The 24,879-nt window shown below is 40.8% G+C and overlaps 1 protein-coding gene across 7 annotated transcripts; it reads left to right on the top strand.

The window, feature by feature from the left end:
* The first annotated feature begins 362 nt into the window (after nt 1–362).
* LOC118966083 (complement receptor type 1-like) lies at nt 363–23,727 on the top strand. Of its 7 annotated transcripts, none has more exons than XM_036988565.1 (13): nt 363–518; nt 9,661–9,868; nt 10,036–10,224; nt 10,446–10,545; nt 10,836–10,909; nt 11,012–11,194; nt 11,860–12,033; nt 12,678–12,728; nt 19,881–19,922; nt 20,567–20,608; nt 21,072–21,117; nt 21,500–21,574; nt 21,917–23,727. In XM_036988565.1, the coding sequence occupies exons 2-12, from the start codon at nt 9,793–9,795 to the stop codon at nt 21,558–21,560; spliced, it is 1,038 nt and encodes a 345-aa protein (XP_036844460.1). In that variant the 5' UTR covers nt 363–518; nt 9,661–9,792; the 3' UTR covers nt 21,561–21,574; nt 21,917–23,727. The 7 variants fall into 7 exon arrangements, with proteins under 7 accessions (XP_036844460.1, XP_036844463.1, XP_036844462.1 ...); XM_036988566.1 differs by having other exon boundaries at nt 394–518; nt 9,781–9,868; XM_036988568.1 differs by lacking the exon at nt 12,678–12,728.
* The last annotated feature ends 1,152 nt before the right edge of the window (nt 23,728–24,879 follow it).

The raw sequence follows: 24,879 nt of genomic DNA, 5'->3' as shown, positions 1-24,879 counted from the left end.
AGTGTCAAAGGACACTTTGATAATGAATAAAGTTGACTAGCTTTTATTGGTAAGGTTATCAATACGACTCAGTTGTGGAAAGCAGAAATGACAGCTTGAAGGTTATTGTTGAGACGACAAAATAGATAACATGTTTACTGTTGAAATGGTTGTTGACGTGCTGAACAATTCTAAGGGGGGAGTGATTCAGCATGAGATATATATATATGTATATATATACACAGTTGAATGGGGTAGGGGTGTTGGGGAGGTGGAGTTTTTTTGGGGGGGGGGGGGGGGGTAGAAATTATTAGGGATTTATTTGGGTTTCGATTTTATTTTCATGGTAGTACAGAATTGGGCAGATCATGATTGATCGTACATTCCAGCCCAGTAGGTGGCGGCATGCACTTAAACGATTGTCGATTGTTTGCGGACCGCCATGATAGCATAGAAGAAGAAGCCAGAACAGTGAGTTAGAATACATATTCGACGGAGCAGCTTTTTGAAGAAAGTGGACAGACCATTTGAACAATAAGGTAAGACTTCCAAATACCATAGATTATCATTATTGGAAATTAGAGAAAGTGCTAGCTAGCAATGGACACTAACACGGTAGCAAGCTGATCCAGCTACAATATCCGAGTGTTTCCTCAAACTAGACATCAATGGAGTTGATCAAATACGACTAGTCAGAGAGCGAAAACGCTCTGAATTTACAAATGGACAATTGACAACGCTCTGAATTTACGAACGCCCAGAGCGCACTCTGGCACTCCAGAGTGAATTTACAAACACAATACCTCTTCCTCTCTGTCTATAGGCTTTTCCCAACGAACCATGGCATGGCGGAGTTAGTGCCTACAATACGCCATTGCTGTTCTCTTTTGGCCATAACATGTCACACCCCTCGTGCCATACTGCTGAACTATTTTCAATAAAATCACGAAAATACAAAATAACAAAGCTAGGTAACGCAGTAGATACTATTTGACTATGGTTTTGCTAGCCTGGCTAATTAGTTAGCTGTTGTACCGTTAGCATCACGGTGGAGTTGGGTTGCGAATACTTTGGGCGGTTTAGCTATCTGTGTATAGGCTGGACACGTTCCATTTGTAACGCTTTTATAAAAATAGATGTAATTGCATGCGTCGTGGAACACAGTTAATTAAGTAATATTACTATATGTCCCAGCTGCTTGCCGTAGTTCTATAGTAAATCGCGAAAAATACATGCCCAATTTTAGTGAATTTTTTTCACCCTGCCAGCTCATTAGTTCTATTGGACTCGCCTTCCGAATGTTCTATTCCCAGCCGATTGTTCTGTGTCACAATGCCTGCCTCGCTATTGTTGGCATTTAGACCTTTCTGCTTTCCTCGGCTACCTTATTATTGGCAACGCTAGTAAAACCAAATGCATGCTTTTCAACCGATCGCTGCCTGCACCCGCATCCCCGCCTAGCATCACCACCCTGGATGGTTCCGACCTAGAATATGTGGACATCTATAAGTACCTAGGTGTCTGGCTAGACTGCAAACTCTCCTTCCAGACTCATATCAAACATCTCCAATCGAAAATCAAATCAAGAGTCGGCTTTCTATTCCGCAACAAAGCCTCCTTCACTCACGCCGCCAAGCTTACCCTAGTAAAACTGACTATCCTACCGATCCTCGACTTCGGCGATGTCATCTACAAAATGGCTTCCAACACTCTACTCAGCAAACTGGATGCAGTCTATCACAGTGCCATCCGTTTTGTCACTAAAGCACCTTATACCACCCACCACTGCGACTTGTATGCTCTAGTCGGCTGGCCCTCGCTACATATTCGTCGCCAGACCCACTGGCTCCAGGTCATCTACAAGTCCATGCTAGGTAAAGCTCCGCCTTATCTCAGCTCACTGGTCACGATGGCAACACCCATCCGTAGCACGCGCTCCAGCAGGTGTATCTCACTGATCATCCCTAAAGCCAACACCTCATTTGGCCGCCTTTCGTTCCAGTACTCTGCTGCCTGTGACTGGAACGAATTGCAAAAATCGCTGAAGTTGGAGACTTTTATCTCCCTCGCCAACTTCAAACATCAGCTATCTGAGCAGCTAACCGATCGCTGCAGCTGTACATAGTCTATTGGTAAATAGCCCACCCATTTTCACCTACCTCATCCCCATACTGTTTTTATTTATTTATTTTTCTGCTCTTTTGCACACCAATATCTCTACCTGTACATGACCATCTGATCATTTATCACTCCAGTGTTAATCTGCAAAATTGTAATTATTCGCCTACCTCATGCCTTTTGCACACATTGTATATAGACTCCCCCCTTTGTTTTTCTACTGTGTTATTGACTTGTTAATTGTTTACTCCATGTGTAACTCTGTGTTGTTGTCTGTTCACACTGCTATGCTTTATCTTGGCCAGGTCGCAGTTGCAAATGAGAACTTGTTCTCAACTAGCCTACCTGGTTAAATAAAGGTGAAATAAAAATAAAAAAAAATAAAAAAGTGTACTTTGTGTGCAATTATTGTTATTCGATTATTGAGCCAACGAGCGTCTGCGTTGCCAAGGGCTAAAATAGAAGTAATTCCTATTTCTGACGCTTATCGCGGTGCAAGTCCTGCCTTTCGTGCCATCTCCTCATTGGTTATACCCACGTGGGTGATTGAAAGACTAACTGTTTTGCCGTTGTTGTGGTAATGCTATGAAAGTTTAGATGCCAATCACCATATAACGTAAACTCGTACATCGCCTTGGTCCGTACAATTGCCCTTATTTTAGCGCCCCAAAAACGTAATACTTCCAGATCAACTGTGATGTCAATGCCATTGTAAAGCACAATTTCTCCCCTTTCCAACAGATTCAATTACATGACCTAAACGCTGCCCGTTTCTGCATAATTCAAGCAGGCAATGAGCCGCGTCGGGTCTTTTAAAAAATGGCAGGTGGGGAAGCGAAGCTAATGCGTGATAGTGAAAAGGAGAGATGTTTTGTGGGAAAATTGCTTTTTTTCACTCGATCTGTCCAACTCGTCACCTAATCGCCTCTAAATGTAAATAAAACACTATAAAGAGTTTATATAATGTGTGAATACATACCTATTTTGAAGGTTTGTGTCGAATTTGAATCGGTTTTTAGTGCGGTGCTAAAGTGATCTTAGAAGTAAACAGCGGCTTTGGGAATGATGATCGCATGCAGTGATGACACACAAAATTACTGTGCTACACCTGGTGGATGGAGATCGTAAGACAGAAATAGTTGCTTTATGAGTGCTGTACGTTACGACATGACACATCACGATGTAACGGAGGGTCAGTTTTTTTTTTTTTTTTTTTTTTTTTTTTTTCCAACTTTTCTCCAATACTATAGTGCCATTACCATGACTTGCTCCCAGGCAGACTAAATAACTTTTTTGCCCGCTTTGAGGACAATACAGTGCCACTGACACGGCCCGCAACCAAAACATGCAGACTCTCCTTCACTGCAGCCGACGTGAGGAAAACATTTAAACGTGTCAACCCTCGCAAGGCTGCAGGCCCAGACGGCATCCCCAGCCGCGCCCTCAGAGCATGCGCAGACCAGCTGGCTGGTGTGTTTACGGACATATTCAATCAATCCCTATCCCAGTCTGTTGTTCCCACATGCTTCAAGAGGGCCACCATTTTTCCTGTTCCCAAGAAAGCTAAGGTAACTGAGCTAAACGACTACCGCCCCGTAGCACTCACTTCCGTCATCATGAAGTGCTTTGAGAGACTAGTCAAGGACCATATCACCTCCACCCTACCTGACACCCTAGACCCACTCCAATTTGCTTACCGCCCAAATAGGTCCACAGACGATGCAATCTCAACCACACTGCACACTGCCCTAACCCATCTGGACAAGAGGAATACCTATGTGAGAATGCTGTTCATCGACTACAGCTTGGCATTTAACATCATAGTGCCCTCCAAGCTCGTCATCAAGCTCGAGACCCTGGGTCTCGACCCCGCCCTGTGCAACTGGGTATTGGACTTCCTGACGGGCCGCCCCCAGGTGGTGAGGGTAGGCAACAACATCTCCACCCCGCTGATCCTCAACACTGGGGCCCCACAAGGGTGCGTTCTGAGCCCTCTCCTGTACTCCCTGTTCACCCACGACTGTGTGGCCACGCACGCCTCCAACTCAATCATAAAGTTTGCGGACGACACAAGGTAGGTAGGCTTGATTACCAACAACGACGAGACGGCCTACAGGGAGGAGGTGAGGGCCCTCGGAGTATGGTGTCAGGAAAATAACCTCACACTCAACGTCAACAAAACTAAGGAGATGATTGTGGACTTCAGGAAACAGCAGAGGGAACACCCTCCTATCCACATCGATGGGACAGTATTGGAGAGGGTAGTAAGTTTTAAGTTCCTCGGCGTACACATCACAGACAAACTGAATTGGTTCACCCACACAGACAGCATCGTGAAGAAGGTGCAGCAGCGCCTCTTCAACCTCAGGAGGCTGAAGAAATTCGGCTTGTCACCAAAAGCACTCACAAACTTCTACAGATGCACAATCGAGAGCATCCTGTCGGGCTGTATCACCGCCTGGTACGGCAACTGCTCCGCCCACAACCGTAAGGCTCTCCAGAGGGTAGTGAGGTCTGCACAACGCACCACCGGGGGCAAACAACCTGCCCTCCAGGACACCTACACCACCCGATGTCACAGGAAGTCCATAAAGATCATATAGGACAACAACCACCCGAGCCACTGCCTGTTCACCCCGCTATCATCCAGAAGGCGAGGTCAGTACAGGTGCATCAAAGCTGGGACAGAGAGACTGAAAAACAGCTTCTATCTTAAGGTCATCAGACTGTTAAACAGCCACCACTAACATTGAGTGGCTGCTGCCAACACACTGACTCAACTCCAGCCACTTTAATAATGGGAATTGATGGGAAATTATGTAAAATATATCACTAGCCACTTTAAACAATGCTACCTAATATAATGTTTACATACCCTACATTATTCATCTCATATGTATAGGTATATACTGTACTCTATTTCATCTACTGCATCTTTATGTAATACATGTATCACTAGCCACTAACTATTCCACTTTGTTTACATACTCATCTCATATGTGTATACTGTACTCAATACCATCTACTGTATCTTGACTATGCCGCTCTGTACCATCACTCATTCATATATCTTTATGTACATATTCTTTATCCCCTTACACTTGTGTCTATAAGGTAGTAGTTTTGGAATTGTTAGCTAGATTACTTGTTGGTTATTACTTCATTGTCGGAACTAGAAGCACAAGCATTTTGCTACACTCGCATTAACATCTGCTAACCATGTGTGTATAACAAATACGATTTGATTTGTTGATCAACGCTTGAGTAGAAACCTAGTTCACACCCCAGATTTTGACGTCAACACAGTCGCTACAGTCCCATTAGTTTTCTTTGTTGCCTCGTTTGAATGTTGCGGTTGTGCACATTTGTATGGAATGGGGTGAGTTTACGTTAAGGTCAAAGATGAAAAAGCCTGGAAGGAGGAGAGATGACTAGAAATGATTCGGTTGACAGTTTTATGTGTGGATTAATTGTCGGAGTAAAGGACCTTGTGCATTTCAGGTAAAATAAAAATTCAATGTTTATCCCAGGACAAATGAGCTAGCAACAGCAAGCTAGCTAAATAAGACAAATTAGTTGCCTGTGCAAGCTAGGTAACTAAATTGTCATACATGTTTAATGCCTTTTGACCTGTCCCCAAATTTAATGTAATTGGTTGAGTTTTTCAACCTGCATGTCATGATCGCATTTGTTGTGGGGGGACAAAATACATTTATGCACGATGGCGCACGCACGCAGCCGGTTTGGGTTCCCTGTCACAGTATTAGCGATGGCTGGCACATAGCCATCAAATTCAAAATGTTTCTGCTCCATGGTTAATGATTTTCTTCTCCAGAAAAAGGTGTATACCCTAAACAAACAAAAAAATGTCCCTGTCCTCTTTTTCAATATGTGACTGATTTTTAAACAGCCAGAACAGTCATTGTTCAACATTCTTTGGCCGTTTTTCATCCTTGGGTGAATTTTGACTTGTTCCATTGTCCAGCCTACTCGTGAGTGCACTCTGGCCGAGAAGTGGGGTTGATTCGACCATTCTGACCTCACGTCGGTTAAGCACCCAAGCTAACTGGCAAAAGTTGGCTAGCTTGCTAGCTACTTCCAGACACCGAGAGAACACTGCACACTGACAATTTTACTCGCACTAGCAGAGCTGATTAGACTGTTTTCATGTTATCTAGAGCGTTGTAACTGTACTGCTGGCAACAATTTTAATTAAGTATTTTTGCCAACATTCAACTGGTGTTGCGCATTCTTGTGCTCTGGCAGACTCAGACGAGAGTTATCTGAAATAGTAGTAGATACCAGAGTAAATTTACGAACACACCCAAAGAGAGGGGCCCAACTCAGCGGAGAATCTGTCTCCCTCCAGCAGGTGGCGATTTTTCGCTCACCAAAAAATGACTTTGTATGGAGTGTTGAATCTGGTCAACAAAAACATGTATGGCTTATTTGCGACATACGGTTATTTGATTTAATAGATATTTTGTCATTCTTAGGTTATGAGTGTACTGATAAAAGTAGGACGTGACATCCCCGCGACTTTGAGAATAAACTTTGTAAATTCATTTTGGCTATCTACTCTGATTTCAGAGAACTCTCGTTTGTGTGTCAGAGTGCTGAATAACTGATGAATATACGAACGTGCAACACGCATTGAATATGACAGGTGTCAGTGAAGGTCGGCAAAAAAATGAATGAAATGGTTGCTAGCTCCTGCTACAGTCACAAATGCTCTAGATGTAATGGAAAACCGTAACTAATTACTCAAGTCTGATTTTGGAAATACTTTTGGTCATGTAGTGCATGCTCGTCGAACATCTCATTCCAAAATCATGGGTATTTAATATGGAGTTGGTCCCCACTTTTATCCATCCATCTTCTGGGAAGGCTTTCCACTAGATGTTGAAACATTGCTGCGGGGACTTGCTTGGATTAGTGAGGTTGGGCACTGATGTTGGGCGATTAGGCCTGGCTCGCAGTTGGTGCTCCAATTTGTCCCAAAGGTGTTCGATGGGGATGAGGTCAGGGCTCTGTGCGGGCCAGTCAAGTTCTTCCACACCGATCTCGACACGCTTTCTGTATGGACCTCTCTTTGTGCACAGAGGCATTCCTCATGCTGGAACAGGAAAGGGTATTTCCCAAACGGTTGTCACAAAGTTGGAAGCACAGAATTGTCCAGAATATCATTTTATGCTATAGCGTTAAGATTTCCCTTCACTGGAACTAAGGGGCTAAGCCCGAACCAGGACACACTCCCCTCCACTAAACTTTACAGTTGGCACTATGCATTTGGGCAGGTAGCGTTCTCCTGGCATCTGCCAAGCCCAGATTTGTCCGTCGGACTGCCAGATGGTGAAGCATGTTTCATCACTCCAGAGAACTTGTTGCCACTGAGTCCAATGGCAGAAATTTGACCAACTGACTTGTTTGAAATGTGGCATCCTATGACAGTGCCACGTTGAAAGTCACTGAGCTCTTCCGTAAGGCTGCTAATGTTTGTCTATAAAGATTGCATTGCTGTACACTCGATTTTATAAACCGTCAGCATCAAGTGTGGCTGAAATAGCCGAATCCACTCATTTGTATGGTTGTCCAAATAATTTGGTCTATATACACTGCTCAAAAAAATAAAGGGAACACTAAAATAACACATCCTAGATCTGAATGAATGAAATATTCTTATTAAATACTTTTTTCTTTACATAGTTGAATGTGCTGACAACAAAATCACACAAATTATCAATGGAAATCAAATGTATCAACCCATGGAGGTCTGGATTTGGAGTCACACTCAAAATTAAAGTGGAAAACCACACTACAGGCTCATCCAACTTTGATGTAATGTCCTTAAAACAAGTCAAAATGAGGCTCAGTAGTGTGTGTGTGTGGCCTCCACGTGCCTGTATGACCTCCCTACAACGCCTGGGCATGCTCCCAGACCTGGATTAAAGCATCCGCCAACTCCTGGACAGTCTGTGGTGCAACGCCACGTTGGTGGATGGAGCGAGACATGATGTGCTCAATTGGATTCAGGTCTGGGGAACGGGCGGTCCATAGCATCAATGCCTTCCTCTTGCAGGAACTGCTGACACACTCCAGCCACATGAGGTCTAGCATTGTCTTGCATTAGGAGGAACCCAGGGCCAACCGCACCAGCATATGGTCTCACAAGGGGTCTGAGGATCTCATCTCGGTACCTAATGGTAGTCAGGCTACCTCTGGCGAGCACATGGAGGGCTGTGCGGCCCCCCCAAAGAAATGCCACCCCACACCATGACTGACCCACTGCCAAACCGGTCATGCTGGAGGATGTTGCAGGCAGCAGAACGTTCTCCACAGTGTCTCCAGACTCTGTCACGTAGTCAGTGTGAACCTGCTTTCATCTGTGAAGAGCACATGGCGCCAGTGGCGAATTTGCCAAACGTCCTGCACGGTGTTGGGCTGTAAGCACAACCCCCATCTGTGGACGTCGGGCCCTCATACCACCCTCATGGAGTCTGTTTTCTGACCGTTTGAGCAGACACATGCACATTTGTGGCCTGCTGGAGGTAATTTTGCAGGTCTCTGGCAGTGCTCCTTCTGCTCCTCCTTGCACAAAGGTGGAGGTAGCGGTCCTGCTGCTGGGTTGTTGCCCTCCTACGGCCTCCTCCACAGCTCCTGGTGTACTGATCTGTCTCCTGGTAGCGCCTCCATGCTCTGGACACTACGCTGACAGACACAGCAAACCTTCTTGCCACAGCTCGCATTGATGTGCCATCCTGGATGAGCTGCACTACCTGAGCCACTTGTGTGGGTTGTAGACTCCGTCTCATGCTACCACTAGAGTGAAAGCACCGCCAGCATTCAAAAGTGACCAAAACATCAGCCAGGAAGCATAGAAACTGAGAAGTGGTCTGTGGTCACCACCTGCAGAACCACTCCTTTATTGGGGGTGTCTTGCTAATTGCCTACAATTTCCACCTGTTGTCTATTCCATTTCCATTTTCACACAGCACATGTGAAATTTATTGTCAGTGTTGCATCCTAAGTGGACAGTTTGATTTCACAGAAGTGTGATTGACTTGGAGTTACATTGTGGTGTTTAAGTGTTCCCTTTATTTTTTTTGAGCAGTGTATATTGCATTGGGCTGTTTTTCGCTGTATAACATAGTTGTCCCTTTTTCAGATTTAGAAGTGAATGCTAAATGCTTACTCCTGTTTGTATAAGCTGGTTAGCATAGCTAGCATACAGATATTGGTAGTCATGTCAATGATGACATGAACATGTGTTGGGGTAAACATCCATACAAGTGTAATCCCCCACAGTCTGAAATTCACACAAACAATAGCCTAAATGTAGGTACATTTTGCTTGGGGCAATGAGGAGATTCGGGATATTTCCCCCATGGCCCTTTCCCCCACGCGTTTCCATGGCAGTTACATTGTTTTGGGCAAGTTTGATTGTGCTTTGTCCCAGGCTTCACTAGTAACGTTACCAGTTAGGCTAGCTAAAGTTAGTTATCTGTATGGCTACCCTAACTCAAAGATTTTTGTATGACAGTGTGTGTTTTTCCTTCTCAACAGCGTGATTACGGCAAGTGGATATTTAGAGAAATTCGTCTACGTAGGTGGCGATCTGAAAAAAACTTTGCAGTACAAGCAAACCAACCAATCCAGGAAATTGTGTGCTGCTGCTTGTTACAGGAAAATAATGTCATGCAGCCCTCAAACATCTGTTGGCCCTTGACGATATGGATGGTCCAGCTGGCCTTGATTGTTCTCACTGTCCAAGGTGGGGTCATTTCTGTATAGAATCCTATTTCTTTTTATCTCTCTCTGTCTAGATGGTGGTTTAAAGCTTAAACTACAACAGTTTGTGGGTTGAATTGAAAATGTTGTCTCCTGTATTTGTTCATCTTGGTCATTAACAGAATTCCATTTTGTCTCCACTTCTTTCAGCTAAAAACTGTACCAAACCCATAGGAGGGCCAAACATGGTTTTGTCAGATGCCTTCATCACGCAAGAGACATTTGTAGATGGCGCAAAAGTCACTTTTCAGTGTGCAATTGGATATGCCAGTACAGGACGATCTACGCCAGTCACCTGTACTGCTGGCGTGTGGAGTGAAGTGAAACTGAAATGCGAAAGTAATATAATCGTCTATTTATTTTTGTTCTGGAAATTTGTGCCATATTCTTGTAAATATTTCCAGTTTTTACTTACCCACTCAACTTGATATATTCATTGCCCATCCTTAAATCTAATTGAAATACTAGCCTGGAATTCTAACCTGTTTTGTGCTAACATTAAACTCTTTCTCACTCTGTCATTTTGAAAGTCTGACTGGTTTTCTCTATGGTTGTTTCAGGGAAGTCGTGTGGCAGCCCAGGAGAAGTGATGAACGGCCAGTTTAATCTCTCTGAGGGGATCTTGTTTGGAGACCAGGTAGTTGCTACCTGTAACACTGGGTCAGTGCTTTCTTCAGTCTTAGATGTTATTCAATGTTTTATTTTATTTTTTTAGAATTAACATGTCAACATTTTCACAAAGCTGTCCATTTGTTGGCCTAATTTAGTGATTTTTCCAAATAGGCCTTAATCAAACTTCTCCTCCCTAAAAGCTAAACAAAAAGTATTTCAATTTCATCTGTTATTACTATTTTGATCAGAGCTGTGAACAGTCTCTGTTGTAACCCTTACTATCCTGAAAGCAAAGTTGTAAAAAGTGTCTCGTATTGTCTAATCTTTCTATATTTCAGCTATGTGCTTGTGGGCAGCGGTGTAAGGACCTGTATGGCTGGAGGCTGGGATGGCAGAGTTCCTGTATGTGAAGGTTGGTAATCTGAAGGAGCGTGTCAAGTGAAAATAACATTAACAGTTCTGTGCATGTGCCTGAGTCATCTCTTCATAACTGCTGTTGTGCTCTAATCTGCAGTGGTGAAGTGTGGAAAGCCCCCAAACATTGTCAACGGTGGGCCTGTTGTCCCACCTGATGATACGTATGACTATGGAAGTGTAGTGCAATATGACTGTGAGAAGGATTACACTCTGGTTGGAACTAAATACATAACCTGCAGTGAGAATGGAGAATTCCAGCCAGCTCCACCGGAGTGTAAAAGTATGTTGAAAGCTTTCCTTTTCCCCTGTTTTTATAAGTATGATTGTTAATAAAACAATAATGAACTGCTTACACCAGGGGTGTCAAACTCACCCTCCATGGAGGGTCTACTGGTTTTCCTTTTAATTAAGATGAGCAGATGAGGGGGAGTTCCTTACTAACTAGTGACCTTAATTCATCAATCAAGTACAAGGGAGGAGAACCCGCAGACATTCAGCCTCCCATGGAATGAGTTTGACACAAGTTGCTTAAACTGATAAAATCTATTTGGGCTTCCACTTTTTTCCTCCACCACACAGTCATGATCAAGTTCCAGATGACCTCCTCTGAAAGATAAATGTGTAAATATCACAGTATCTAGCTTAATAAAATCAAACATTATCACAGATGTGCATGAGACAGGCAATCAAGCAGTCTAAAGCATGTTTAATGTGTAGGCCTAATCTAATAACCATGATGCAACATTGAGCTCAGAGGAAGTAGGTTTCAATAGAATCTACCCTATTTATTTGATAGATAATAATTAGTTGCATTATTCATAAATGGGTGATTATAACAACATTGTTTATTGCTTCAAGTAGTCTAAAACCAATAAATAATATACTTTTGTCATGTTGTTCACCTCAAAACAGCAGCTAATGAGATCTCTTTGTTTATGTCTGCAGTGGTGTCATGTCTTCCTCCTGTTGTTGTGAATGGTGTTCGGATTGACGGCCGTCCCCCCTATACGTACATGTCTTTTGTGACGTATAGGTGTAATGCTGGATATGAGATGGAGGGAAAAGCCAGTCTGACCTGTGACATAGAAGGCTGGTCAGCTCCTTACCCAACATGCAAAGGTAAGACTGATTTCACTGTTTGTTATTTAACACAATTCAGTGTATACTTTAGCTCAGAAATTTTGCATCATTTGGTGTTCATGACCAGAAGACCAATGTGTCGACAAACTGGCTTTTTTTATGGAACTGACCTCTACTCATATAAACACAATTACTTTTCATGAGGCAAGATGGTATTTGAATTCATGTTCATGCTAATTGTTATTTTTCACCATATGCATGCTTGTGCATAGCAATCTCAAGTATTTATTTTGTTATTTTTCACCATATGCATAGCAATCTCAAGTATTTATTTTCTCTGTATGCATTATAAGTTTGGATTTGGTCATTTTAGTTTCCATCTATTTCTGTTCTGTTTTTGATCCATTCCTTGATATTGGCCTCTGCATTTTTAGTAGCAAAGCTGGTTACGATTGATGACAAACTGGTGTTGAAGTTCAATATTTTACCCATTTAAAATTACCTTCCATTGACCTCTGCTACTTTCACACTTTGGGAGGTTGACCATCTTGTCCAATACCATTCTACTACTCAGACCACACTGGCTGACTAAAGCATTTGAGTGATCACAGCAGTAAAGTGTTGTGACAGACTGCACAAGAATAGTTAATTTACTGGCCTAATTGTATGTCATGTCTTTATAGCCCTTCTGACTACCACAAATCCCACTACTACAAAGAGAACCACAATCCAAGGTAGAGTCCATTTGAATCTTGTGTGTGTGTTTTAGGGCTGTCCCCAACCCCCAAATTAAATTATTGGATAGACTGAGTCGATTGGTCGAAATTTTAAAACATGCATTTTTACCTATATAGACACTCTATGTTTGAATAAAATCACCTATGTGTAGACTACTTTGCCTGATGCTTTAAGCACTGCAATTAAAAACTAAGACACACATCTAACCAGAATCATAAACTATTCCTGATCTGCGTGCCAGTTATGGTTTTCATATGCAGATTTTTGTGGAACGCTTTCATTTAATTTAAAATAGTCTTCATATCTGAAACTCAATGTCATGTGGTTAATCAAAATTCTATCTAAATGCAAATGATAGAAATGTAAAGGAACTTCTATTGCCATTGCCAATATGTAAAAATAGCCTACATAAAGCCAACAAATAAAAACTTTGCAGCGCCGCAGGTAGAAAATATCCTGATCAAAATAAATATCCTATAAATCACATTGGCTATGCATGGCCTGTTTGCAAGGAACTTGAAACATTGTATCAAATATTTAACTTGGGTCCTGCCTGAAGCTTGCACTAGTGAACTTGCAACCTTGTATGAAATATGCTGGGGCCTCAGTGAGGATAAGTAATCAGCGAGGACTTTTTTAATGCGAGGCCTTTTTTAAAGATTTTTCAATTATGCTACATTGAGGAGCTATTTTCATTCTCAATGAATGTAAAAACGGACTTTGTTTACTTGCTTTTTGAGGCGAAGAACAATTACTTTTAGAAGCTCCACAGTGATTGTGCGTTAAGACAATCAGATATAGTTTCAGATCCCCAAACGGGCACATTTTTGTAAGCCTGCACTGTGCAGGCCGGGTAGCCTAGGCCAGGTAGCTTAGGCCTAGTTTTATGCATAATCAGGTTTGTTGTTACTCAAGATTGACAGGAGCGTATGGCATCAATATCATGATATCAACTCACAGCATGCATTTTGTATTTGTGTATCATGATCAGTACAAAATAAGTACCAATTCACAAATGTAAATCACTATCCACAAATGCAGTTCACTATCCAAAAACAAACACCTTTTTTGTATTTGTAAATGGATATATTACAATATTTTTTTATATATATATAACTGCATTTCCAAGGTCCTTAAGTAAAATGACTGCCATATAGATTTGCACATAAGAGATGCACAAAGATGACAGATATAGCAAACCTGCAACTCCATATTTGGAAGCGCTTAGGTTACCTGACTTGGCAGGGATTTGACGACAAGAAAAGGATTTGTAGTCGTAGAAAAAAAGTTGATCCCATTGATGCTGTTGACCCAGATCACTGGTTGCTGTGGAAACGAGGTCATAGGGGGTGTTAACCTCTTTGGTACAAGTGGGACAGTAGCGTCCCACCTCGACAACAGCCAGTGAAATTGCAGGGCACCAAATTCAAAACAGAAATCCCATAATTAAAATTCCTTAAACATACAATAATTTTACACCATTATAAAGATACACTTGTTGTAAATCCAGCCACAGTGTCCGATTTCAAAAAGGCTATGACGAAAGCACACCAAACGATTGTTAGGTCAGCACCTAGTCACAGAAAAACAGCCATTTTTCCAGCCAAAGAGAGGAGTCACAAAAAGCAGAAATAGAGAAAATGAATCACTAACCTTTGATCTTCATCAGATGACACTCATAGGACTTCATGTTACACAATACATGTATGTTTTGTTCGATACAGTGCATATTTATATCCAAAAATCTGTTAACATTGGCGCATTATGTTCAGTAGTTCCAAAACATCCAGTGATTTTTGCAGAGAGCCACATCAATTTACAGAAAAACATAAGTGTTCATAACAAGTGTTATGAATGGAATTTTAGATCCACTTCTCCTTAATGCAACCGCTGTGTCAGATTTCAAAAACACTTTACGGAAAAAGCACACCGTGCAATAATCTGAGTACAGCGCTCAGACACAACAAGCCATACAGATATCCGCCATGTTGGAGTCAACAGAAGTCAGAAATAGCATTATAAATATTCACTTACCTTTGATCTTCAACAAAAATGTCGAAATACCTCCTTTTTGTTCGCGTTTAGTCCAGTAATCCAAATTCATGAGGCGCGATCACTAGGTCCAGACAAAGTCAAAAAGTTCCATTACAGCCCGTAGAAACATGTCAAACGATGTATAGAATCAATCTTTCTGATGTTTTTAACATAAATCTTCAATAATGTTCCAACCGGAAAATTCCTTTGTCTTCAGAAATGCAATGGGAACGCAGGTCGCTCTCACGTGTGTGCGCGTGGTCAGCTCATGCCACTGGTTGAATCAGCTCTCATTCACCCCCATTTCACAGTAGAAGCCTCAAATAAGATTCTAAAGATTGTTGACATCTAGTGGAAGCCTTAGGAAGTGCAATATGACCCCATAGACACTGTATATTCGATAGGCAATGACTTAAACTACAAACCTCAGGTTTCCCCACTTCCTGGTTGGATTTTTTTTCTCAGGTTTTTGCCTGCCACATGAGTTCTGTTATACTCACAGACATCATTCAAACAGTTTTAGAATCTTCCGAGCGTTTTCTATCCAAATCTACTAATTATATGCATATTCTAGCTTTTAGGCCTGAGTAGCAGGCAGTTTACTCTGGGCACCTTTTTATCCAAGCTAGTCAATACTGCCCCACCCCCCCAGTCCCAAAGAAGTTAACTAAATAGGCCAGTACTGTAGCCTACTCCTGATCGTCAACACCATATTTTCCGTTCCATCTTAACGGAAACCTGAAGGGTTTTTCTTGGTATAGAAACACCATAATATTAATCAAATTAATTAAGCAACATTTCTTAATCAGTCCCATATACTATGTTCTTAAAAATGTTTTAAATTCTCTAGTACAGTTACTGTTGAAGGCTATCAAATGCTTCTCAAAGATGCCTTCAGGTGGTCAAACTAGCACTAACAAGATTGTAATATGGCGCCTAAGCAGAAGGCAGACATTTTACGTGCCCACAACCAATTATTTTTTGTTTAACATTTTGCGACTAGCAATCCCGGATCCGCAAATGAAATCTATTCAAACACAAGCTTAGCCTTTTGTTAATCACACTGTCATCTCAGATTTTCAAAATATGCGTTACAGCCAACGCTAGACAAGCATTTGTGTAAGTATATCATGGCATAATGCTATGCTAGGCTCTGCTGGCAGCAGGCAACATTTTCATGAAAATAAGAAAAGCAACCAAATTAAATCATTTACCTTTGAAGAACTTCGGATGTTTTCACTCAGGAGACTCCCAGTTAGATAGCAAAAAATATATATTTTTGTTGGCGAAATTGCTCCCGTTTGTTCATCATGCTTGGCTGAGAAATCGACCGGAAAATGCTACCACTACAACGCCAAACTTTTTTCCAAATTAGCTCCATAATATCGACAAACACGGCAAACGTTGTTTAGGATCAATCCTCAAGGTGTTTTTAACATATATATTCGATAATATATCAGTCGAGGCAATTGGTTTCTCATAAGAAGCGATTGGAAAAATGGCTACTTCAGTATTTTACGCAAGATTTTCTGCGGGTGACACCATGTGACCACTTGCTAAATATGGTCCCTTACGGCTATTCTTCAACGGAAATGCGTAAAAAGACGTCACAATGCTGTAGACACCTTGGGGAATACGTGGAAAACGTAAGCTCATTCGTAGCTCATTCACAGCCATATAAGGAGTCATTGGCATGAGGCGGTTTCAAAAAATACAGCACTTCCTGGTTGGATTTTTATCTGGGTTTCACCTGTAACATCAGTTCTGTTGCACTCACAGACTATCTTTGCAGTTTTGGTTACGTCAGTGTTTTCTATCCAAAGCTGTCAATTATATGCATAGTCGGGGATCTTTTTGTGATAAAATTTCTTGTTTAAAACGGGAACGTTTTTCATCCAAACATTTAAATATCGCCCCCTAGTCGCAAGAAGTTAATCTGCGTTTAACTTTTTATAATTTTTTTTACTCTTTGTACATAATAACGTTGCCGCTACAGTCTCTTATGACCGAAAATAACTTCTAGACATCAGGACTGCGATTACTCACCATGGACTAATATAATAATTTTTCTTTCATGGCTCTGACGAGCCCGAGGCGGAGGATATGTGGCTCCTCGGGAACAGGCCCCGACCCCAGTGATCTGTGTGAAGAGGCGGAGAAAGAGGCCGGAGAGCAGGCTGACTTCTGAAAATTCGGAGGTTATTGAATAAACCCCCTCAATTCTGCATGCAAACATGCAATCTTTTGACAATAAAATGGACAAGTTACTGGGAAGACTACCAATGGGACATTAACTTCTTGACGCACCCCATCCCATTAGTGGGATTTTTTTCATCAACACCCGCTCCGCTGAATTGCAGCGCGCCAAAATCAAATTAAATTACTAAACATATTTAATTTTCATGAAATCACAAGTGCAATATAGGAAAACACAGCTTAGCTTGTTGTTAACTTGTTATGGCTGCAATCCCGTTAACGGGATAATTGTCATCAACAACCGCTACATTGCATAGCGCCACATTCAATGAATATTACTGAAAATATTTATATTCATGAAATCACAAGTGCAATATAGAAAAACACAGCTTAGCCTTTTGTTAATCCACCTGTCGTGTCAGATTTAGAAAATATGCTTTACAGTGAAAGCAATCCAAGCATTTGTAAGTTTATCGATCGCTCAACAAAACATTATGTACACTTAGCATCAAGTAGTTTGGTCACAAATCAGAAAAGCAATCAAATTAATTGTTTACCTTTCACGAGACTCCCAGTTACACAAATGTTCCTTTTGATCCATAAAGATTGGCGTGTTATTTTGGATATAAAAATAAACAAACAAAGGTATGTTCAGAAATCCACAGGAAAGAGCGGTCACGACAACGCAGACGAATTCCAAATACTATCCATAATGTCCACAGAAACATGTCAAACGTTTTTTATAATCAATCCTCAGGATAAAATATATATATATATTTTATCCTGAGGATTGATTATAAGAAACTTATATATATATTATAATAATATCACAGACAATATTTTGACAGTTTTGGAAACTTTAGAGTGTTTTCTATCCTAATCTGACAATTATATGCATATTCTTGAATGCATTAACTGAAAATACCGTAACCAAATTAACATTGTCGATTAGAGATTATGGTAATTAACGGTAAATGTACCACTGGAGATACTGGTGTGCCTTCCCTGCGGGCTCCGCAATGGATCCAGACAGGCGTGAATCAGACGGGTGTCTCATGTGCCATACATTTAAAAAATGTGCTTTACACAGGGGCATTGTCATGCTGAAACAGGAAAGGTCCATGCCCAAACGGTTGCCACAGAAGTTGGAAGCACAGAATCGTCTAGAATGTAATTTTATGCTGTGGCGTTAAGATTTCCCTTCACTGGAACTAAGCCCGAACCATGAAAAACAGCCCCAGACCATTATTCCTCCTCCACCAAACGTTACAGTTGTCCCTATGCATTCGGGCAGGTAGTGTTTTCCAGGCATCTGTCAAACCCAGATTTGTCCGTCAGACTGCCAGATGGTGAAGCATGTTTCATCACTCCAGAGAACGTGTTGCCACTGAACCAGAGTCCAATGGCGGCAAGCTTTACATCACTCCAGCCAACGCTTGGCATTGCGCATGGTGATCTTAGGCTTGTGTGTGGCTTCTTGGCCATGGAAACCCATTTCATGAAGCTGACGTGGCTTCCAGAGGCATTTTGGAACTTTTTTTTTTTTTGCTCTTAGATGTTTCCACTTCACAATAACAGCCTATGACGGTGCCACATAGAAAGTTACTGAGCTCCTTCAGTATTTTATTTTATTTGAACCTTTTATTTAACTAGGCAAGTCGATTTAAGAACAAATTATTTACAATGACGGCCTGCACCGGCCAAACTCGGACAATGCTGGCCCCCTGGGACTCCCAATCATGGCCATTTGTGATTCAGTAAGCCATTCTACTGCCAATGTTTGTCTATGGAGATTGCATGGCTGTGTTCTCGATTTTTACGCACCTTTTAACCCATTCATTTGAAGCGGTGTCCACATATGTATGTATGTATGTATGTGTGCTTGCGATGGCTTTGCTTCTGACCCCTATCATTACCTAGCCTACAGGAAATCAGAGTGCCTGTTGTACAGCTGAATGACCTTCACATATTTGTTTTAGTGTTGACAGAGAGAAGATATTATGCCAACACTTTGTCACCGAACACATTAACTCATTGTATTAGCCTAACCTTTGATCCTTTGTGGTAATAGTCTGAGGCTTTTGAATGACCTTAACACCAAGTTAATGTCAGTCTCTGGCTGAGGTGAAGAATCGTCATTGGTTCTGTGTGGTATACACAGCCTAGTATGCTCACTAAATTCCCCTAGTTATTTGTCTAAACTTCCATTGACACTTGAATTATACATTCAAATGTAATCTGGACGGCATCCAGTGGTAGTTTATGGTGTCTTTTCTCCATCAGACTCTCCTTCACCTGAAACAAAGGATTGATTGTGATCTGAATATATGTAACAATGTACCTGTCAAGTGGTCATGGAGAAAATCTTAACCCATATCAAATGCATGAAGTTATCCTCACTCTGTCCTCACAAACGGCTGAATCCTACCTTGAGCTATGTGAGCTCATGGCCTCTAACACGGAAATAATGTGTTGAAATGTAACTCCAGTTTGTTGACTAGTATGCCATGCCACTAACTAGAGCTGGAATGATAAACTTCTCTACAGCGACCATATCGCGTTTTGTTGATATCGTTCATTACGTTAAGTAGCCTCTACTACAGAAATGTGAAATGACATTTTTGCTAATATGGATGATTGTTAATGGGACAATTGATGGCTACAACCATCGCACTGGTAGTTTAGTTTAAAGGATGATAATAAATATAGACTTAACAATAGAACAATAAGTTCATAATGTGTATCGCATCAATTCAGGAAATGTATCGCAATATGAATATTTTCTTCCCATATCGCCGAGCTCTAACACTTAACACCACCTCCATTCTTTCACTACATTGTTTTGATTTGTTTTATCCAACATCAGAATGTTGTATTAGTGTATGTGTTAACCCCAATGTCACTTCTTTATGTTACAGATCGTGTACCCCGTCCCACTGATCTAACCCCAAAGGCCAACAGTAAGCTGTGCCCCAGATGCCATCTATCTAAATCAAATAACATTTTATTAGTCACATGTGCCGAATACAACAGTGAAATGCTTACTTATGAGCCCCCGACAATGCAGTCGGTTGGTGATGTAAGGATGGGCATTTGAAATTATTTCAGTATTCAAATAATATCATATTTTCAGATATCCGGAGAGTCGAAATAGATGTTTTAAAGAAAATGTTGGTGTTATTTCTGTTTACTTCAATGCTCGCATGACGAGAGAGAGCCTGTGTGCTGCGATCTGACCGTCTGTGTGGCACAGAGGGGAGAGCAAGACCGAGAAAGTAGCCAAACCGACTCGCGCTAGTTCGACAAACTTGTTGCTGCCTTAAGTTATCATACCATCTGATAGTGCCTTGACTGCATCAAATTGTGGTTAAGCTAGCTAGCTAAAGTAGCTTGACTAATTGAGGTTATTTTTCAGAGCTCACTGTCCAATATCTACAACTCTATTCATATTTGAATAACCCTGCCCATCCCTAATGTTATCTATCGATTGTTGCACAACAGGATGGAATGTTTTGATGGTTCAAGCAGTATTTAGACTATTGATGAGTCATCTTCACTGCAAATTCATGTCACCTTCCTTCTGTGTATGCTTATTTATTTACAGACAACACTGGGGTAATAGCAGGCTGTGTTGTAGGTGGACTTGGTAAGTTGCAGCAGATGTTATTTTTGAATGACATGCTATGTGGATAACAACATCAATCAAGGAAGATACTGTACTCTATTACAGTCTAACATTAGCGTCATGCTAATAAGTGGGAATTTGGTCAAATTCGCAGAACTATTCTTCTGAAGAGTTTCATTGGATTGGCAACTTTCTTTTCAAATCAAGTTATCGTTCAACTATTGTGTACTAGTTGCTGTACTATTAAATAATTGTCTAACATACTCACAAATGTATAGACTTTATGTTTCTTGTGCAGTCTGAGTTATTTAATAATAATTTGCTATTGTTACTGGCATACCAATATTATTTTTTCATTATATTCACAATAAGGGAAAAGGAGCAGGAATGTTTTGGTTTTAAAATGTATGCCAAGTAAAAAGGAACTGCCTCTGATGTTAAACAGAATAATACCTTATGGGTTCATATTTATTTTTCTTTCTAGCCATTATTTTTGGTGCAGTATTTGCAGTCTACAAAGTTAAACAAAGGTAAGAAGTTCTCATTTCATTAACTAACATCCAACCAAAGCTTGCTTTGTCATGGCTCCTCCCTCTTTTCTTCATAAATGTTTGGAGCTCAGTTGCATGTGTTCTTGCACTGTTACCACTGATGCCGGTTTCTGCCAAAGCTGCATAATTTACGTTTGTAAAGCTTTCTGGTGTTTTGATATCAATACACCAGTCACAGTAGTGGAGCAAAGTGAAGACAATGGCCATGTCAGAAGTGTATTGCTCTTTTAGCATTGAGCTGGTTGGTGTGTGTCATTGAAGAGGTCTAGAGGGGTAGTCACTTAGGTGGTGGGCAATGGTGGCGGTTTTCTAAGGTTGAGAAATGGCGGATGATGACCGGTGCTCGACTTCTGGGTTACAGCTCTCGAGGTGGCTACTCATCAAATGTGGCCACTAAAAACTCTGAAGATAATGAGTTGTAGCATCCTCTGCCATGGTAAGAAGGCTTCTGAGCACACAGTTTTTATTTAATAAGAAAAGGTTGGTGGAATGTGATTTGAGAATGAATTGGCAGTGAAATGCAAAATGTTTAGTTTTTTTGAAGGGTGAGCATGAACCTTGAACTGAAACATAATGATCTCAAACTTTGTTTCAAGCTGACATGTGGCAGCTGTTCAGTGATATGTGTCAAAGTCCAACAGATTTTATCCAGTTTGTGTTCCACAGGTCCATGTTGGTTTTTGTTTAGCTGGGTAGATAGTTATTATCAGTATATAAATAAATATTTTTTCAGGAGTTGTCTAACAATTTTATTTTGATGTTTTGTTTTTGTTTTTAGTGCCAAGTAGCCTAATTTGCCTTAGTCGTCTCCTGCTTCATTGAGAAAGGAGTCACAGAGAACTGGCTGCTGTGACGGTGCCTCCGAATCATCTACTACCCTCCCGCTTATGAATGCAGCAGCCCTTCCCAATTACCGGGAATGATTCATATCCTTTCAAAGGAAGCTTTATTATGTGATGATTAGGAACCTCATGACCAATGTATTGGTTCTCTCCCATTTGGAAGCTTGTGCATGAGGAGTGGCCTTACTTGATTAGTTAATAACTTCATGTTTCCAGTGTACTTCACATATCACTTTTTCTTAATCTAAGCCTGCCTCATCTCATTGCCTACATTCTGATGTTAAAAGTCCCACATATGTATGGAAGCTGCTCTTTAGAGCGACCATGCATCACAAAGCCAGTTTTACCCCCTCTGAAATAAGATTTAAGGAAATCATATCCTTTGCAATATAAAAAAAAAACTCACAATATATCATGCAGTTTGACACCAATGTCTTGATAAAGTCGTACCACCAAAGGTCAACACTGGTTTCATAGACTAGGTTGCAGATGTGTTGAATGTAATCTGGAGTTCATGAACAACATCGGGTTCGGAGAATCAATGGGCGCTCACTAACTTTAGCTCTAATCATTGGCCTTGGTCTTTAATTGTGTAAATGTCAGGTTCATTTAAAAAGGTTGGTTTTATAAGGAGACCATGGAATTGATGTAGTATACTTATTTTGTAAAGTGTGCTAGTTCTTTGAGTGATCAAGGACTCATGATCCAGCTTTGGAATCTTTATTTGCACTTATAGCCTATTTATATTGTGTTGGAGTTATATTGTAGAGAAGACAATGAAATATTTATTTAAAAGAATGTAAATGCATCTAGTTTTAATGAAGTTAAATGGGGAAAATACATGCTTACAATGTTATGTCTATTTTCAGAGATGAGTCATGTTTATGTGACACATTTTCCCTCTAAACTGTTCTGGATTTGTGTGTAATTGGCTCACATTGCATGTGTAAGAATAACTGGGAACTGATTTAAGCAGATTGCGCAAATGTATTGGAGATCTGCTATTCAACCACTTGTAATATAACATCCACCATACCCAACAGTTTAATTACTGCCTTGAGTAAATGTACATAGTGACGTTAACCACAGTGCAAGACTATCTGGGTCATGGTGTTCTATAGGAAAGAAACCTGCAGCTCTCTGTAATATCAGGCTCAGCTTAGTGCATTTTGAATGCTCAATGTGCTCTGGATTCTTCACTATGCCTTGTAATGAAGAATATTTTGGAGTTTGATGTCTATTGTATAGCCTACAGTGACTTTGCTTTATTCTGATCAATGTACCCTACTAAGCAGAGCGGTGTTCAACATATCCAAACAAGACAACCCCACTTGCCATGTTTTCAAAATGGAATGAAAATACATGTTCCAGAATGTCGTCTTTCACTTGATCTTTGAAACCACTATTTCCAACAGAGTAATATGTATTCATGTGTTTTGAAGTATTCTGTAGTGGCTCTATTCAATCTGTATTGCTGAAGCATTACAGATTGCACAATGTAAAGGTACTTTCTGATTGGTTGACATGCAGCGTTTACTGGGAATGCAGTCGCTGCTAAAGCTGGAACAGTATCTTTATTTTAATCACGCTTCCTATACGCTGTCTTTGGTGTCGGTGTGTCTGTAATCTGTTAAATTCAGTGTGGGACCACAACTGTTATGTTGTGGTTAGCCAGTTATGAAAAATATTTTTAGCACTTGTTTGTACATTAAGTTAATCAATTAAACAGCAATCATTTTAACATGAACCGGCATCCTGTCTTTGGCCATGCTTTACTCTTGATACTGAACTAGTATCTATATTTACTGTTACATTATGCTGTGATTTGGGTCATGGCAGTTGGTTCTTGACCTAATATTTACACATCTCAGCTTGGTCTGTGTTATCTTGCCAAAACTATGGTTGTGAATATTTTATTTTGCAGAAGGAAATGCGGTCATACATCATGAAAATAATGTACATGTTACTAGACATGCCACCAGAGGTTTCCACAGTCCCCCAGATTCTGGGAAACACAGCACTTACTACATAGTTCCATGTAGTCATGGATCTGTCTTCCACAACAAGTAACTCAAGTGTGCAGTAAAATCAGATTTAAAAAAAACTGATAACACCTCCTGGCACAACGTGGACTGTTGGGAGACAAACACTCACATGCGCACACGCACTCACTTTACACACATTGTAATATTGTGGATTTTATACTGTACATTTAATATAATGATGTCTTGTATGTTCTATTGTTTTATGTGATTTAACGGTTTGGACCCCAGGAAGAGTAATGGGGATCTCAAAGACAAATATTCAATCTATCAGTGATGCTTATTAGAAATTTTAAAGTTGCCCACCAGAAGCAAATGCCTCCCCCATTTTGACGTAATTCCTGCCCTAGAGTGGAAATGCTTGTTTAGGTTCCACACTCGGAATATCTTACTAGCTGTTATCTTTTATACAGCGGGTGGGTCTAATCCTGAATGCCACTTATACAGTGTGGAGAGTATTTGATACACTGCTGATTTTGCAGGTTTTCCTATTTACAAAGCATGTAGAGGTCTGTAATTTTTATCACAGGTACACTTCAACTGTGAGAGACGGAATCTAAAACAAAAATCCAGAAAATCATGTATGATTTTTAAGTATTTAATTTGCAATTTATTACATGACATAAGTATTTGATACATCAGAAAAGCAGGACTTAATATTTGCACAGAAACCTTTGTTTGCAATTAGAGATCATACGTTTCCTGTAGTTCTTGACCAGGTTTGCACACACTGCAGCAGGGATTTTGGCCCACTCCTCCATACAGACCTTCTCCAGATCCTTCAGGTTTCGGGGCTGTCGCTGGGCAATATGGACTTTCAGCTCCCTCCACCGATTTTTCTATTGGGTTCAGGTCTG

The sequence above is a fragment of the Oncorhynchus mykiss genome, chromosome 9 (genome assembly GCF_013265735.2).
Source record: "Oncorhynchus mykiss isolate Arlee chromosome 9, USDA_OmykA_1.1, whole genome shotgun sequence".
Taxonomy (NCBI): Eukaryota; Metazoa; Chordata; class Actinopteri; order Salmoniformes; family Salmonidae; genus Oncorhynchus; species Oncorhynchus mykiss.
This window is presented reverse-complemented; position numbering and strand designations above follow the sequence as displayed.

Bases quoted from the DNA above. Each gene is read 5' to 3' on its own strand.
- LOC118966083 (XM_036988565.1), top strand. From the start codon at position 9,793: ATGCAGCCCTCAAACATCTGTTGGCCCTTGACGATATGGATGGTCCAG. The intron at 12,034-12,677 runs GTAAGACTGATT...ATGTCTTTATAG, and splicing joins TCCTTACCCAACATGCAAAG to CCCTTCTGACTACCACAAAT. The intron at 19,923-20,566 runs GTAAGCTGTGCC...ATTTATTTACAG, and splicing joins TCTAACCCCAAAGGCCAACA to ACAACACTGGGGTAATAGCA.